This window comes from Nicotiana attenuata, unplaced genomic scaffold (genome assembly GCF_001879085.1).
Source record: "Nicotiana attenuata strain UT unplaced genomic scaffold, NIATTr2, whole genome shotgun sequence".
Classification (NCBI taxonomy): domain Eukaryota; kingdom Viridiplantae; phylum Streptophyta; class Magnoliopsida; order Solanales; family Solanaceae; genus Nicotiana; species Nicotiana attenuata.
In genome coordinates, this window is record NW_017673505.1 from 112,214 (window position 1) to 129,464 (window position 17,251).

General features: G+C 39.0%; 3 protein-coding genes across 3 annotated transcripts; 2 read left to right on the forward strand and 1 right to left on the reverse strand.

Annotated features, from left to right (window-relative positions):
• The first annotated feature begins 1,037 nt into the window (after positions 1–1,037).
• On the forward strand, positions 1,038–2,073 carry LOC109216567. The gene is made up of 2 exons (XM_019380730.1): positions 1,038–1,570; positions 1,983–2,073. The coding sequence occupies exons 1-2, from the start codon at positions 1,038–1,040 to the stop codon at positions 2,071–2,073; spliced, it is 624 nt and encodes a 207-aa protein (XP_019236275.1).
• A 2,411-nt stretch (positions 2,074–4,484) lies between these two features.
• LOC109216571 (GDSL esterase/lipase At3g27950-like) lies at positions 4,485–7,012 on the forward strand. Its single transcript, XM_019380737.1, has 5 exons — positions 4,485–4,879; positions 4,963–5,145; positions 5,239–5,426; positions 5,937–6,207; positions 6,538–7,012. The coding sequence occupies exons 1-5, from the start codon at positions 4,642–4,644 to the stop codon at positions 6,792–6,794; spliced, it is 1,137 nt and encodes a 378-aa protein (XP_019236282.1). The 5' UTR covers positions 4,485–4,641; the 3' UTR covers positions 6,795–7,012.
• A 424-nt stretch (positions 7,013–7,436) lies between these two features.
• LOC109216568 lies at positions 7,437–13,379 on the reverse strand. Its single transcript, XM_019380731.1, has 4 exons — positions 11,740–13,379; positions 11,137–11,439; positions 10,851–10,942; positions 7,437–8,665 (listed from the first exon to the last, which is right to left on the reverse strand). Exons 1-4 carry the CDS (start codon positions 12,718–12,720, stop codon positions 7,807–7,809), a joined length of 2,235 nt encoding a protein of 744 aa, XP_019236276.1. The 5' UTR covers positions 12,721–13,379; the 3' UTR covers positions 7,437–7,806.
• Positions 13,380–17,251: the final 3,872 nt, after the last annotated feature.

Sequence of the window (17,251 nt, forward strand, 5' to 3'; positions counted from 1 at the left end):
AGTCGACAAGATACCGGGCGCTCCTAAGTTGTTGCCAAAAAGTGACGCCGGGAGGTTCATAGAGCAGTCGTACAACGACGAGCAGCCCTGCATTCCATACCAAAGACCTTCAAAATGCCGCCCTACCTCAAGATATACGACGGAACGACCGATACCGAAGATCATGTGACCCATTACGTCACCGTCGTGAAAGGAAACAACCTCGCCAAGGAACAGGTGTCCTCTATTTTGCTGAAGAAATTTGGCGAAACCCTTACTGGAGGGGCATTAACATGGTACTCACAGCTACCAGTCCCCTCCATAGAAACTTGCGAAGAAATGGCCGATAAGTTCATAACCGCACATGCTGGAGCCAAAAAGGTTGAAGCAAGAGTAAACGACATATTCGCTATCAAGAAGTCCTTTGGAGAGGGACTGAGGGACTTCCTCGCTCGGTTTCAACAAGGTAAGGATTACTCTGCCGAACGTGTCTGAGGGGATAGTGGTTGCAGCTTTCCAGAACGGGTTGAGTAGGGATGGTTCAAGAGCAACTAGAAAACCGTTGAGCCGATTGATGAAATATCATCCAACCACTTGGGATGAGATCCATAATACTTATTATGCCGAAGTCCGAGCAAATGAGGATGACCTCAATAGACCAACTCATCGGCTCATCCTGATACAAGCCGAGTCCAGGAAAGAACAAAGAGATAACGTTAGGAGGGACTACCCGGTCTCGCAACCCATCAGGGAATGACACCAGCCATACATCAGGGCATCCGCCACACCTTCCCTCCGCTATGAAGAAAGCCCATCTAGGCTGAAGACTGGGACTCACCGAAATGAGAGAGGTATGCCCCCTTATTATCTGCTCACAGTTTTTGTGTATCACCTAAAGAAATAGTCTATGCTCTTGAGAAGCTCGAAACAAAGGTAAAGTAGCCACCAAAGATGAGGTCCGGCCCGAGCACCAAAAAATCCGATGTTCTCTATGAGTTCCACTAGGAACATGGCACAAAACAGAAGATTGCATCTCCCTCAGGCAAGAAGTCGTAAACATGTTGTGGCAAGGATACCTTAGAGAACTACTAAGCGACAAAGGGAGAAATAACTTCCCCAGAGAACACGAACACCAAGTTTCGCCGAAGCGGCCATCACCAGCTCGTACTATCAACATGATCATCAGTGGCAGTAACAACGCCTCTATCAACGACATGAATTTCACCACCACTCACAAGCTCAAGCGATCTATCACTCACGAACGGTACGACAGACTCGAAGAAAGTATCACCTTCGATGAGTCAGATGCCGAAAGTTTGACTTTCCCTCATAACGATTCCCTCGTCATTACTTTACACATTTTAGATACTGATGTCAAATGTATCATGGTGGACGATGGAAGTGGAGCGTGCATTATCCATCCCCGAGTCCTCGCCCAAATGAGACTCAAGGACAAGATAGTGCCACGCTGCATCACACTAACCGGTTTTAACAATGCAGTTGAGCAGACATCAGGAGAAATTACACTCCCTGTCTTGGCCGACGGCGTAACGCTGGAGACGACATTCCACATCATGGACCAGGCCACTGCGTACCATGCCATAGTGAGACGACCGTGGTTACATCCCATGAGAGTCATACCCTTCAGCCTATACCAAGTAATTAAATTCCAAACACCATGGGGAATACTCAACATACGCGGAAAACAACGTACGTCCAGGGAGTGCTACCGCATTGCCTTAGGCACACGACAACCCAACATAAAAAAGACAAAGAAAAGAGGGATAGCAATCAACAAGGCCGAGGTCGACACAAGATGAGACCAGAGACGTCATCATGGATATCGAAATGGTCAAGGCTGCAGACTCAACCATAAAAGAACTCGACCCCGTCCAATTAGACTCCATTGACTGTAGCAAAAAGGCCTACATTGGCTGCAAACTCTAAGAGCAAGGTAAATTCCGTCAATTCTTAATAACTAATGCAGATTTATTTGCCTTTAGCCATGCAGATATACCGGGAAACCCCCTGGAGATCGCCATACACAAATTAAACATCGACAAGTTCTACCCCAATAAGGCAGGTCTGACGTAAATTCAATCCTGCCATCAACAGTGTCGTACACTAAAAGGTGGAGAAACAACTAAAAAATGGTTCCATCAGGGAATCAAAGTACCCCAAATGGATCGCCAACGTAGTAATGGTCAAAAAGAAAAATGGAAAATGGCGTATGTGCGTGGATTTCACGGACTTAAACAAAGTATGCCCGAAGGACTCGTTGCCGTTACCACACATCGACCAACTTTTCGACGCAACGTTCGGACACGAGTTGCTGAGCTTCTTGGAAGCATACTCAGGTTATAGACAGATACTTATGGAAGAAGAAGACTAGGAGAAAAACACGTTCATCACCCACCAAGGAACATACTACTATAGGGTCATGCCCTTTGGGCTGAAGAACGCAGGAGCCACATATCAAAGATTGGTCACGAAGATGTTCAAAGACCAACTTGGCAAGACCATGAAAGTATATATAGACGACACGCTAGTCAACTCCGTAAAGGCAGATGATCATATCGACCATTTGAAGGAGGCTTTCGACATACTAAGGCGGTATAAAATGAAGCTAAATCCTGAGAAATGTTCCTTTGGCATAGCCTCTGGACAATTCCTGGGTTTTTTGGTGTCACAACGGGGGATCGAGGCCAACCCAGACCAGATGAAATCTATTTAGGGGATACCGGAACTCTTGACTACCAAGAAGCAAGTCCGAAGGTTGACCAGTCGAATCGCTGCCCTATCGAGATTCATCCTGTGGTGGTCTGATAAATGTTACTCCCTCCGTTCCAACTTATGTGAACCTGTTTGACTGGGCACGGAGTTTAAGAAAAAATAAAGACTTTTAGAATTTATGGTCCTAAACAAGTCACAAAGGGGCCCAAAATGATGTATCCAACGCATCGGGATCCGAACTGGGATTCGTACTGGAGGTCCCTAATTCGCTAGTCCATAAAGTGCCCAAATATGGCTAACAATGAGGCCGAGTATAGCCGTAATTGCAGGGTTGAGGCTAGCACTCAAGTATGGGGTGAAACAGTTGAGACTCTGTTGTGATTCCCAATTCATAATCAACCAAGTCACAGGGACTTTCCAAATCAAAGAACAAAGGCTGCAAAAATATCAGACCGAGATCTGCAAGCTACTGCCTAAGTTCGATGAATGCCAGCTCGACCAGATCTCACGTGTGCAGAATGCCGAAGAGGACGGCCTCGCCAAACTGGCCACAGCTACCAAAAGCATCACGATCGGAGATAAAAGTGTAGTCCACCTCCTCAACTCATCACTAGACCAAATCGAGATAAGAACCGTAAGCTTAACTTGGGATTGGTGCAGTCACATTATCACCTACTTGAAGGGCGACACACTTCCAAACAACACAAAAGGAAGCCAAGAAACTAAGAGTGCAAGCAGCTAGGTACAGTTTCCACCATAGCGACCTATGCTTGGGCCCGAACCAGACCCAATGCGTCCTCGAAGAAGTCCATGAACGCCACTGCGGTGCTCACCCCGGCGATCGAGCACTCGTCGGGATGGAATTAGCAAAATATTTCCAGGCCACTACGTTCTGAAGTGGTTTAAGGAACGATGAAGGCCGTGGTCGAAGAGTCAGCAAGGATTGAGGTCGAGAAGTCATTGGGGATCGAGGTCGAGGTCGAGGTCGAGAACTCTTGAGAGAGTTAACACGGCTAGCTTCAAGATAGGACATTAAAGTGAATATTCTAGTGGATATACTCTGCACTTGTACTACTGGGATTTCTAGGAACATGTTCTCGATAAATAGAAAGAGACACAATAATAGGGGTTCATGAGATATTCACTTGTAAAATACACTTTGACTTTATAGAGAGAATCTGGTCTTATTACAAGCACACATAAACAATCTTATTACAAGCATATATAAACTCCCTGCCCAATCAAATAGGTTTACATGAATTGAAACAGAGTAACAAGCCAAAAAGGGGTCACTAACATCCTCTATAAACTGTAGTTAATCATCTTTGAGAATCATTAATTGGACGTTTAATGGGATTCATGGAATTATATATGACAAACGTCCTTCTCCATTTCTGTGTTCTATTTCTATTGTTCTAAATAAATAGTAAGGAGTTATGCACAAGCTTCATTATCGCAATTAATCACCATATTCCACATACACACACACAAACACAAACGCTGAATATAAAACGTATCAAATGCACCTACACTTAGAATGTTACATTTGTATATATATATATATATATATATATATATATATATATATATATATATATATATATATATATATATATACACAAATTCCTTTTAATTGGCATGTACTTTTGGAAATTCCATAAAACAATTAAACGTGATACATGTGTGTCAAAAGAAAGAAGAAAGAATATTCACTAACATAGTGAAAGATAGAAAGAATCCATATTTAATGATACAAATTAAAGAGTGTAGACATTGTATGTAACTAATTCATTATAAGAAGCCAAGTAGTGTATGAGAAATTAGTCAGCAAGTCTCTAAACTTGGTAAGACTGATGAAAAGAGAGTAGTGTTTGTTCAGTATATAAACTTGAGGAGAATGGAGTTTGTTCCAAAATCCTAAGGCCAAGAATGATGAAATTAGTAGTAATAGTGTTAAGTGGGATATTATACTTGGGATTGGTTTTGGGAGAAATTAATGAAGAAAAAGAGTGTGGATTTCCAGCCATATATAACTTTGGTGATTCGAATTCGGACACAGGTGGAAAATCAGCAGCTTTTCATGAGGTTCAGCCACCCAATGGCGAGACTTTCTTTAACAGACCTTTTGGTAGGGTATGCGACGGTCGTCTCATCATCGACCTCATAGGTAAGAAATCTTTCACTATCAGTATATATATATATAAAAGTATATATTAAGCTTAAATATTTGGTTGGTTTATTCCTTTACAGCGGACAGGTTGGATTTGCAGTACTTGAGTGCGTATTTAGATTCAATTGGTGCAGATTTTAGAAATGGTGCTAATTTTGCAACGGTTGGTTCATCTATCTTGCCTGGTGGTTACAGTCCTTTTTACCTTGGTGTTCAGATTTCTCAGTTTTTACAATTCAAGAAACGTACTATTAATTTAACAAGTGAGTTCTTATATTTATTTTTTTACATAGAAATGTACTCGATCAGAATGACTCTTATAATAAGGTTAATGGCTATTGATCATATTCATGCAGTTACAAACTCGAAGTGGTCTTCTTCAAAAGTGAATATCAATATTCCAAAGCCAGATGATTTTTCAAAGGCACTTTACACATTTGACATTGGACAGAATGACCTTTCCTATGGTTTTCAACATTCCCACGAAGCACAAGTCCGAGCATCCATTCCACAAATCCTAGATATCTTTACTCAAGCCATTCATGTACGCTCTTCTTCTCTTTTTCTTTTTTTTTTTTTTTTTTCTACCGGAGATTGTTGGATCCCTCCTAAATTTGCAGGAAGTAAACAAAGTCTTTTTTCCAAAATCCACGAACGTCTCCTGATGATTCTGTTGTTTAATGGATTTCACTTGACCTAATTTTCATATGGAACATAATTATATGTGGAAAGTTAATAAAAAATTTAGTTACAAAGTATTAACACGTAATTTCAAAAGTGCAATGGATTCTATAATAGAAGGAGAGTCTTGGCGTAACTAGTAAAGTTGTTACCATGTGACCAAGAGGTGACAAGTTCGATCCGTCGAAACATCCTCTTGCAGAAATGTAGGGTAAGGCTATTAATGGATTCTATAATAAGAAATTAAAGATTTGAACCCATCAAATTTATATTCTGGATCCGTCAATGTTTAGGAGACATACGCTATTGTTTTTCTGATTGTTGGTTTTTCTTCTTCCTGTTAATACTTATTTACATACATAAATTTGTGCAGCAACTTTACATTGAAGGGGCTCAGAATTTCTGGATCCATAATACTGGACCCATTGGATGTTTGCCTTATAGTGTGATATCTTACCCACTGAAGCCTCGGGGCTTGGATGCCACTGGATGTATAGAGAGCCAAAATGAGGTGGCTCGAGAATTCAACAAGCAGCTCAAAGACAGAATATCACACTTAAGAAAGGAGCTCACTCATTCTGCAATTACTTATGTTGACATTTATTCAGCTAAATATAAACTAATTAGCACTGCCAAGAAACAAGGTACTATAATATTTTTATCTTTAGTTACTTTATAAATGAGCTGATTGTGTAAAGGGCAGCCCGGTACACTAAGCTCCCGCTATGAGCGGGGTCTGGGCAAGGGCCGAACCACAAGGGTGTACTGTACGCAACCTTACCCTGTATTTCTGCAAGAGGCTGTTTCCATGGCTCGAACCCGTGACCTCGTGGTAACAGCAACTTTACCAGTTACGCCAAGGCTCCCCTTCAAATGAGTTGATTGTGTAGTAATATCTTTTACACTGTCAGTCAGTGTATAGAACTTAAAGTCAGAAAAGGTATCGCTAATAATTTTATTTGATGGACAAGCAGGTTTTGGAGATCCAATGAAATTCTGCTGTGGTTGGTACAAAAATGGATATGAAGTTGCATGTGGGCAGACAAGAGTAGTGAATGGAACAGAGTATGGAAAGGCATGTAGTGATCCCACAAAGTACATTAGTTGGGATGGAATACATTACACAGATGCTGCCAATGTCTGGTTAGCCAACTCCATTCTCAATGGCTCTTTCTCAGACCCTCCTATTCCCATAGAACAATCTTGCACTCACTTATCAACAAGAGTTTAACCAGATAGTGCTTTGGTCAGGCCAATAATTCTGCAGTTTCCAAGAATATTACTGCCATATATATAGCTGCATATGTTGTATTTGTCTACTTCCACTGAGAAGCCATTTAGGAACTTATCAATCTTATTTTACGTATATGTATGGTCACCTTAATTTGTCTTGAAATATGAATATTTGAGGAAAAATGCTTTCCTCAAATATGTTGCTCCTGTCTGCTACTCCATTGTCTCATTTTGTCGTCTTTTATTAGTACTACAACAACAACTATTATACATCAATCCCAAGCAAGTTGCAACTATATAAGATGTAACGAAACTAAACCGACTAAATAAGTGAAAACACATGTTGCTACTTGTTTAACCAATCCAAGCACACAATATGTTGGGAAAATTTGCCATGATAAGTAGGCCATAAAACTAAATATACTTCATAAGATTCAAACAGCATTTTCAAGTCTTCTCCACAATGTTGATACATGTATACTTGGATGAAATGACACTCACTTCTGACTGAGTGAGGAACTATACATGAATTTCTAGGATCACAAGTATGCAGGAATCTGTCTCGCTTAGTCATTTCTTGCTACATTACGACGAAAGTGGTGAACAAAAGCTGATTCTACTTCAACTGATTCCATAGGTATGCATAATGTTATGGTGAACTATAAGGTTAATTTCAATAACAGGTTCATGTCACTCATTCAAGGTAAGGAAAAAAGACATCTTCCCTTTTCTCCAGAACACCACATCAGTGTATACTCAAAATGTTAAGCTATTTATAATTTATGAGAATAAGTTTCCAGGTAAAGAAGAAAGGAAATCTTGAACATCATGTAACTCCCTGTCTGCACAATATATATACTAACTACTCTACCTCGACCAACTTTAGAATCTATATACATCCTAAAACTTCTCAGCTCTTTTAACCACTTGGTGGTTGAAGGGGCTACTGGAGCATGCTTCTCATATCAAAGGTGAGTTGCCAGTATTATGCATTATGCAATCAAAGTAAGTCATCTTCTTGTTTTGGTTTCTATTGTAGGTGACACTTGTGATCCACCACCAAGAGCTGCAGCAGCAGATTCCACGTGAGTGAGAAGATATTCGTAGATCTTTTTTCTTATCCTATCGATGGTCTCAGAATCGATTTCGGGACTTTCATCATCCTTGTTAGTTCCAATCTCATCCAACCAGTCATTCACACTCTTCAGCTGGGATAACATGCCGGCTATTTGACCATTATCTGATAAAGCTGAGGCATCCACATCAGCATCCAAGAACCTTTCTACAAATCCTAAGAACCAGTCTTGGGACGCCATTCTTAACATCTCGGCCAAGTCCACAGTCTCTTCAAGACCGTCTCCTCTGACCCAATCCGCTGGAGGTGGAGATTTTGGCTTCTGATTAGCAGCTACCCCATCCGTTAAGCGCCGTTGATAACCTGATAACTGAATCTTAGAACTGACTGTTGGCCGGGGTTTGGCTTGGTTTTTTGCAGGTGCATTTTTGGTTGAGTTGTCAAGGACTAGCATAGGTAGATTTCCAGCCATAATCTTTGGGCTTGGCAAGGCAGCTGAAGTGGCACCTGGACTTGAAGTTACTTTTTTGGTATACACCGTGAAGGATGACAGATTGGTAGCCAATGCAGCATTGACCCATAGAGCTGCCTGTTTACGTTTTTGTGACACAACCTTAAGTTCTTCTTCGGATGGGTTTTCTTCATGATCTGATGCTGAATCAGCTGGCATGGTCTTGGATAACGACTCACCAACAAGACGAACATTCTTCAAACTTGCATGCAGCGCCAAGAATTGCTCAACAGCAGACTGCGGGTTATCTTCCTTTGCTGAGGAGCTCAACTCAGAATATGTGCTGAACAGTTACATTAAGAAATCAGCAATTGTTTTTGGGTTGCATAATAAAAGGACAAGTTCAGTTGACATGATGAATTAACAAACTATAAATTTACCACAATTTGAAAGTCTAAATAAACTCTTACAGAACCATGGTCCACTATTTGAGATCTGGTTTGGTCATATTGAATATTGATTTCACTTGCTAACCAGTCTACATTAGAAGAATAAATACAATTTTCACCTGAATAATTCCTTCCTCCAACATGTCTCCCCACACCCAGCTGAAACCTATCCCTACTAGGGGTGGCAAACGGGTGGGTTGAATCGGATATGGACGGGTCGAAAATGGGCAATACAAAACGGATAAATTATCCGACCCATATTTAATATTAAATGATGTGGATTCCTTCTAATTTTGGAAAACAGACATCTTACTCCAATGATAAAAAAGTTCAAGGGCATACAGATTAAATTATATTTATCCCGTAGTACTTCTTCAAAATCTATTCATGTGAGATTCAGCACCCTGATTGAGCAACTATGTTTCCTAGCAGGCAACAGCAAATTTATAGATAATTCCAGTTATACAGGACCAACAAGTAAAAGGAAAAGTGAAGTCACAAAGATCAAACCAGAAAACGCTACTGAAAATTAAAGGCAAGAGATCATTTAGCGCTCTCTTTTCTAATTCAATAAGAAAAGAACATTGGTAAACAATTTGGCTTCATCATATGGGACTATGAATCCACCGAAACAAATTACATAGGGCTGTCAGATGAAGGAAGATACATACTAACTAAAAGAAGAAGCAGTCACCCTTCTGCATGCAAGTTATTGATCAGAAACAAATTCCTTATCTCAACAAAAAATCCATACATATCCAGCCTCCTATCCCCACCCCATTTCACCATTACCGAGGAGCAAAGGAGATTTGCTTTTGGCAATTGCACCCAAATACAAGAAAATTTGTCTATGTGGGATTGAGTGTGCGTTCAAGTGAGACGAAGGGAGGTAAAACCGTAAGTGTGGAGGTGTTAACAATCATAATACCCCATGAGGTACATATCCAACTTATTTCAACCGACTCTGAATACATATGCAGAGGATAGATTAATTCATGTTGCCTCCCAAGAAGTCATCCTTTAACACTTTCAACGGAAGAATAAAATGTTCAATATGACCAAACCAGATCTCACAGATGAGCTATTAGTAAACTATGCTGTTATCCTCAAAATTTACCACATCCAGAGGCATCATAAACCAGTCTAGCTTTTGATATCATATTAAGGCAATTTCTTTTATTTATTTATACAAGAATAAGGTGCAGTGAAGGATTAGATAAAGATTGCACACAGCTCAACCTTCCAGTAATACCAGACAAGAAATAAAAAAAGAAATGGGCAGTAGATTAAAGTTGTTAATCACTTAATCTAACCAATTCCTTTTTCTAGTTTACCACCCATAAACACTATTTAGTACAGGCAACTAAAATAAGCATCACCATAATAAGATGATTAAAATTTTAATGCACATACTCCTGTCCAACTGACCTCCTGGAGCAAATGATGTGGTCAAAATTGCTTTTCCATACCATATGGCAGTGTAGGCTTAAGATTCTTTCAGTTAATCATTGTATAGTACTTCCGACAGTATGATGCATGAAATGAGGAACATACCTGTATTTTTCACCCACGCTAAGCTCGCCCAAAGAAAAAATGAAAGAGTTTGAAGTGGTACACTCCAAATTTTTGGTAATTGATTACACAGAATGTAGCTATAGAACCTGAATCTTTCTCAATTGGCTCCAACTTAACAAGATGTTACTAGATATACAGCCTAACTCTTTTGATTAGTTTTTGGTGCACCCACGAGTTCCCTTTTTTGTGTAGATGACTGGGTGTCTTTTTTTTATCAGGTAAATTTATGGGTTTTGTAGAGAACCATGTTTTCAGGTTGTATACTTGTATATGGGGTTTCTCCCCACAGCATCACCAAATATTACCTTACAACAACTACTACTACTATGCCTCAATCCCAAACAAGCTGGAGTAGTCTAACTCAATTGTCTGTAACTCGAAGTAAATAAACTGATTTTAGCTCTTAAAATTTACCTTTTACCATCCACGCTCAAATAGAAGGAAAAGCTACTAAATTCCTACTTACATACCAAAAAAAAAAAAAAGAGAAAAAGGAAGGAATACCTTAAACATCTAAGTAAGCTTTCTGTAGCCGAAGCCACCTGCATAGCCTCAATGGCTGCTATCTGTGCAGCATCTCTGTGCTTCATGACTTCCTATAACATGAGATGATATCTTTCAGAGATCAAATAAATAGTCCAATCCGCTAATGCATATAATTATCAAATAAGAAAAGACTTTATAAGCAAACACATCAGCCACACATGCCTACTCAAAATAGGAAACCTTTAACTAATAAGACCATCAGGTTACTCGAAAAAGAGGAAAATATCATATAAAAAAAGCATACCTTTCCCATCTTTGCCAGAGAAGATGGGAGTGAAGACCAGGCAACATTTCCATCTGCTAAAGTTCTATTACTGACAGCAACTTTGACCAAGTTTTCTCCTAAGCTATTATTGACCTCCCCAGGTAGCTTTCTTCCCATGGATGTTTTCTGCTTACTTGATTTCTCAGCATCAACAGGCTCTCCATTTGTGGAAATCTTCTTTAAGGATGTTTGAACCTTATTCTCCTCTTTGGATGATTTTGCGAGCATTCCCCTGTTATCTTCTTTATATGTCAGTTTCTCACTGATTGATTTTCTTGGAACCTGCACCACTCAAAGCATTTAGATAAAGATAAAAGGGAGAATACCATAATCTCTGTATTGAAGGCAACAAAGTCAAATATTTAAATAGATGTATATTTTAATCAGTTTAAACCAATACCCAAACCATCAGAAACTTTTTATCCTAGCCTCATCCATCCTTTCACAGAGTACTAGAAAATCATAACGAGACAACAACAACAACAACAACGCAGTATGATCCCAAAAGTGGGGTCTAGGGAGGGTAATGTGTACGCAAACCTTACCAGAAAATCATAACCAGACGGAAAAAAAAATACTTACAGAAGTGCTCCTTGTTTCAGGTTTCAAATCATGCTTGTTGACCCTCAACCTTGGACTTTCTCTACTCTTTAAATCCATATTCCCTTCCCAGCTCTTCCTCAAGGCCTTAGGCTCCAAGTCAAACCCTTTAACAATATTCTTCAATGAATTCCCGCTCAGCACTCTCTTCGGTGTTGGACTCACCCCACGAACAGAACTTGGCTTCTCCGGTCCAGGTTTAGCTGTTGCTTTCTCCAATCGTTCTAAGCCCTTAACCTTTGCTTGTAGCTTAACCCCATTTGAAAACTTCTCAAAAGAAGTTGGTAATGAATAACAACTCGTAGGAGATGTGGGTATTGATCTTGAGCTAGAAGACTTTAATTTCATTAGAGAATCTTTCCTATCCACTACATTTAACGCTAACTTCGACAAGTGAGACTTCGACCAAGTCAAACTAGGCTTCTTCTTTTCCACTTTTTCCTCTTTGGTGCCACCATTTGATCTAGAAACTGCAGATTTGTTATTGTCTTTCACCCCCACATGATTATTTGCCAATGCTTTCGAGGTTGACTTAGTCTTATCTTGTGATTTCGAACCAGGTGACAAATTAGCATTGTTATTTAGGAAACCTAAAGAATGAGTTGCAACTATATCTTCAGGAGTTCCAACACAAGGATGTCGGCCGGGGATCGGCCGAACCCCTCTAAGTATAGGCACAGGTGAAGCAGCTTCAAGCCTTTCAACATGAATAAACTGACCTAATTGAATCTTATCACTAAGAATAAGATCATCATGTTCATCAGGCAAAGATACATAAGTGGCATGAGAAGAATCCGATACCTTTAAGTAGAAACCTTGGTTTGGGAAAAGCTCACCACCTGCTAATGCTGGTACAATGCTAACCACTTGCAATAGAGATGACCTGTGCTCACCAGCAACTTTCACATCTGTGTTCATATGCTGAAGAAGCTTCAATAACACACCAGGTACCAAAGTAGCCATTTCCCCAATCTTCAATTAGCATTACCAGCCAAAAAAAATCCCAAATTGAAAAACTTCAACAAAGAAAGAGAATTTCAGAAAGATTACAGCTTTACAACTTTCACCCAAAGGGGTTTACACTTAAATCTCAAACCCACATAATAAATGTTGGTTTCTCATGAAAGGAAAATCCCAAAAACCACTCAAACAGATCAAATAAAAATCAAACCCTTTGCTAATAAAATAGAGAGAATAAAGCCAATGTAACCCTATTGAAAACTTGCTACCAAATTAGCTTTTCTTAAACCAATAAAAGATTCCAACTTTCAGTGAATCAAGCAGAGGAAATTCAAGAAATTGGTGCTATTAATGGTCAAGAGAAACAGAAAGGGAGAATACCCAAAAGGAATCAAGAAGAGGAAGGACCGAAACTGAAAGGGGGTTTGGCATTTATACATTTATGAGCAAAATGCAGGTAAATTATGTAAAAAGAATAAAAGAAGTGATAAAATAGAATAGTACTCCACTAATTTATTTGAAAAAACCCAAATAAGAAAAGGCATAGATAGTACTCCTATGTATTGAAAGAGTGCAGATGAGGAAAAGGGTGAAGGGTTACTCACATTGATTGCTCAGTACAAAGTGTCATATGGTTAAAAAGGCAGCTTTCTGAAGGGCATTTTTATGATTAGTTGTTTTTTTTCTTTTGATAATGGAAATATTATATAATAACTAGCGAAGTGGTCACGTAAGTATATAGTCCAGTGATCAATAAAATAGGTGGAAAAATAATTTCTTATCAATTTACATTTTGACAAATATAGTTAGTCGAGGTGGGACTAAATTAGTCCATACACCTATAACAACAACAATATTATAGGCGTTAAGTCAAATAAGTTGGGATCGACGACGTCACCATTATAGTAATAATAAAAATAAAAAAAGGAGGAAAGATAAGGAGAGAGAAGGGAAAACTTGAGAAGTGTCCAAATTGAAAGTGACTTCTGAACTGGGAGGTCCTTAAAATTGGCAGAGAAGAGTGAGTAATGTAAAAGGGAAGAGAACAAAATTGACTCCAGAAATGAAGAAATAATCACATGATTGATTCATTCATACTATTCAACCTTTGAAGATGGTCCTGTAACAGTTGCTGACACCATATTCATAAATTTTAAAGAAGTACAATAATTAGAACCATTTTGTGACTTGTATACTTGTATTTAATGTTTTTTATCTCTCTCAAAGAATGATGCTTTATATTGGGATAAGGTTTATTTTTCAGATGATATGACAGAGCCCAAAAATTGGGAGTTAAAAGGGAATCTAACAATAAGATACCTTATTTCCAAAATCTACTACTAGTAGTAGTATTCATTACTTTTACTCGAACCTTACCAAAAAATAAGATTAAAGTAAGACGTTTAGGGGTTGTTTGTTATCCCGGGAATATAATGGGAAATTAAATACATGAAATTATTTAGAGAATATATTTTTATGAAAGATGTTTGGTTCATTGGACTAAAAATGAGATATATATGGGAGAAAATGGACGCTCATGGCTATTTATAAAGTTGAAATTAAGAAAATGTCCTTTTTATATCTCTTATGTGTAAAAGAGACATTTTTTATGTAAAATTAAATTTCTCATGTGTAAAAAAAAGAGATAAAATAAAAAATAAACTTGTAAAGACCCACAAAACAACTAGCCTGGAATGGTTTAACGACTTTAGGGGAAGAGCATTGGAGAAGGGCATTTTGTCATTTTAGTGTGTATTCTAGGATCAATCAATGCTGAAATTACTATCTCACCCTCAATGTGGAATAGAATAATATCCAACCGCGGGATTAATTAATCCCCGATTAAAAAAATTTAACTAAACGCAAAATAAATAATTCCGCATCTAATTCCGAAATTATTATCCCGTATCCCGAATACCAAACGATCCCTATAGTTGAGTAAGATTTTTTTTTTCCTGGTTTCTATGGACAGATTAGAAGGCACATGATTCAAATAATTAATTGAAGCCTCTTTTTGTTCACAAAAAAAAAAAAAAAAACAAAAAAAAAAAAAACAAAAAAAAAAACAAAAAAAAAAGAAAAAGAAGAAGGTATTAGAGTTTTATTTGGCCATATGACCACGCTGATTTCAATGATGAAGCCAACATTATTGCAATAGGTAATTTTTATCTTATGTTTATTCTTGCCTTTATAAGTTTACCTTCCTTTTTTTCTTCTTCACGAGGAGTATAACTTAAAAGCACATGTTTGAATCAAGGGTATAGCTTGGCTGAACAATCACTAATGTTTAAAGTTTAAATGAAAAATAAGAAAAATTAAAGTTTAAATTACAACTAAAGCTAAAAATGTGTATAAAAAACAAAAAAAATATGGTACTTGCATTAGTGGTAGATTACAGTACCCATACAATAGTTCAAATATACACAAGTCTATCTTCATATTACAACAACAACATACTCAATGTATTTTTACGAGTGGGGTCTAGGGAGGATAGTATATTCGTAGATTTTACCTCTATCTTGTGCAGATAGAGAAAGTGTTTACGATAAACCATCGGCTCATGCAAGCATAATCACAACAATATATATATATATATATAGTAGTAGTAAAAATATCACTATCATTTTAATAAAAAAGGAAAATCTTTCAAGCAAATATTTCACATATTTTTTTATCTTGTGTAGGTCATAGGACATTGTGTGATTGTATGCAAATGGGTGCATGTGCAAAGGTTGTGGCATTGTCGGTTTATGGAAAATATTAGTTGTTGGAGATTCTTTGCAAGTAAGAAGCAGTGGCTTTAGTTGGCTTCTTAGTTGGACCCTCGCCCTTCTATAATTTTTTTCAAAAGTCGAATTGTTATCTTTCTCTAGGTAATTTCTTTTCTTTTCGTTTATTATTTCTGTTTTTTTATTTTTTATTTTTTATGATGGAAAAAGAATACTGTTTGGCTCAAAAGTTAACGATATACTTTGTAAGCGATAAAACAATCAAAAATAGAAAAGGGATAAATCGTAATCAAATATAATAAGCCTAGAGATGCAAAGATGATAATATTGGTGTAGATCTGATATTGCAAAGTGATAATGTTTACCAATAAGATATTTTCGTTAGAGGTAGAGATATAGAGAGAGAAAGCCAGAAAAATAAGAGAGTTGTATTAGATCAGATCCCCCTTTTACAATGTGGAGGTCTCCTTTATATAATAGGAGACCTTCCTCGAAAGAATCAAAAAGTTACAAAAATAGGTAACGTCTCCCTATCGTGGACGCTGAGTTCTAAACGATGTCGCTTTTGTCCTCACGGCCGAGTCGTACCCGCTACGTTGGTCGGCGTACACTCATTGGGCATACCCACTGGCGTAGAGATACTGAGGGTCAAATTTGACCCTATACAGTTAGTCCCTCCGCTCGTTGGAGACGCGTTCGGTGGGCGTCTTCGACGGGCGGAAATACGAACCTCGGCTTAGGAGAATTTGACCTCGACCAGGGGCGGCAATATGAATGAAGTGAAACATATGACGTTGTTGAGCCGCTGACGCGTGGCTTCCTTTTTGGAATGATGTCATCGCCTGTATGCATCATCATTATATTTGCCCCCGAGGCGGTTCAGAGGATGAAGTGACGTTTTGGTTTCCGGCGCACGTTTTGAATCATGACTCTTCGATTCCTGTGCAACTTATCCTTATAAGTATGAGAGAGGTTTGATCTGATTCCACTTTCAAGCCGCTGAAAAGTATTTTCTGATACACTCCTTTGCCTTCCTTTCTTGTAACCGTTATTTCGTGAGGGACTCTCCCACTTCTGTTGAAACCACACTTCCTATCGTCAGTGCTTTGTTTCTCAAGTAGCATAATCATGACAAAACGCGGACAGAATAATAAAAAGGCCAAAGATAATGCCCCGTCTAGGGTTCCGCCATCTTCCGGTGGTGAAGAGGAAAAGGCGGAGAAGGCCCTTGTTCCTCTCAGCGTAGACAATGTCCTTCCGAAGGAGACGCACGTTCGCAGGGATTTTCCAACTAAAAGCCCTGATCTTCCCTGGGAGCACAGCGTTTTACTACAATCCCATTTAGATGATCTGCGAGAGACGCACCATATTCCGGACCACGTGGAAATGGTTCCGGCCAGGACGGATTATGCCAATGTGCACCGGCCTGGATATTGCACCTTCTATGAGTACCCGTTCTTGATCGGTTACGACCTTCCAGTCTACCCTCTGGTGGAGGAGCTTTGCCGTTTTTACAATGTGTGACCGGCCCACCTCACTCCCTATACTTTGAAGGTGTGCCGTATCATGACCACTTATGCGGCCAGGGCCGGGTGCAGCGTCTCGGTCCACCACCTCTTACAGTTGTTCAGCGCTGGTTACCTGAGGGGGTACCATGCTGCAGTTGAAAGGTCGTAGCGCAAAGGGCTTGGTCGTTAAAGCCGATGATAAGCCCAACCGCCGCTTTTGGCGTAAATATTTCTACATCAGGACGGAGCACCTGGTGTCGAATCCCGAGGGGTTCCCGGAAAGATGGAATCCAGAAC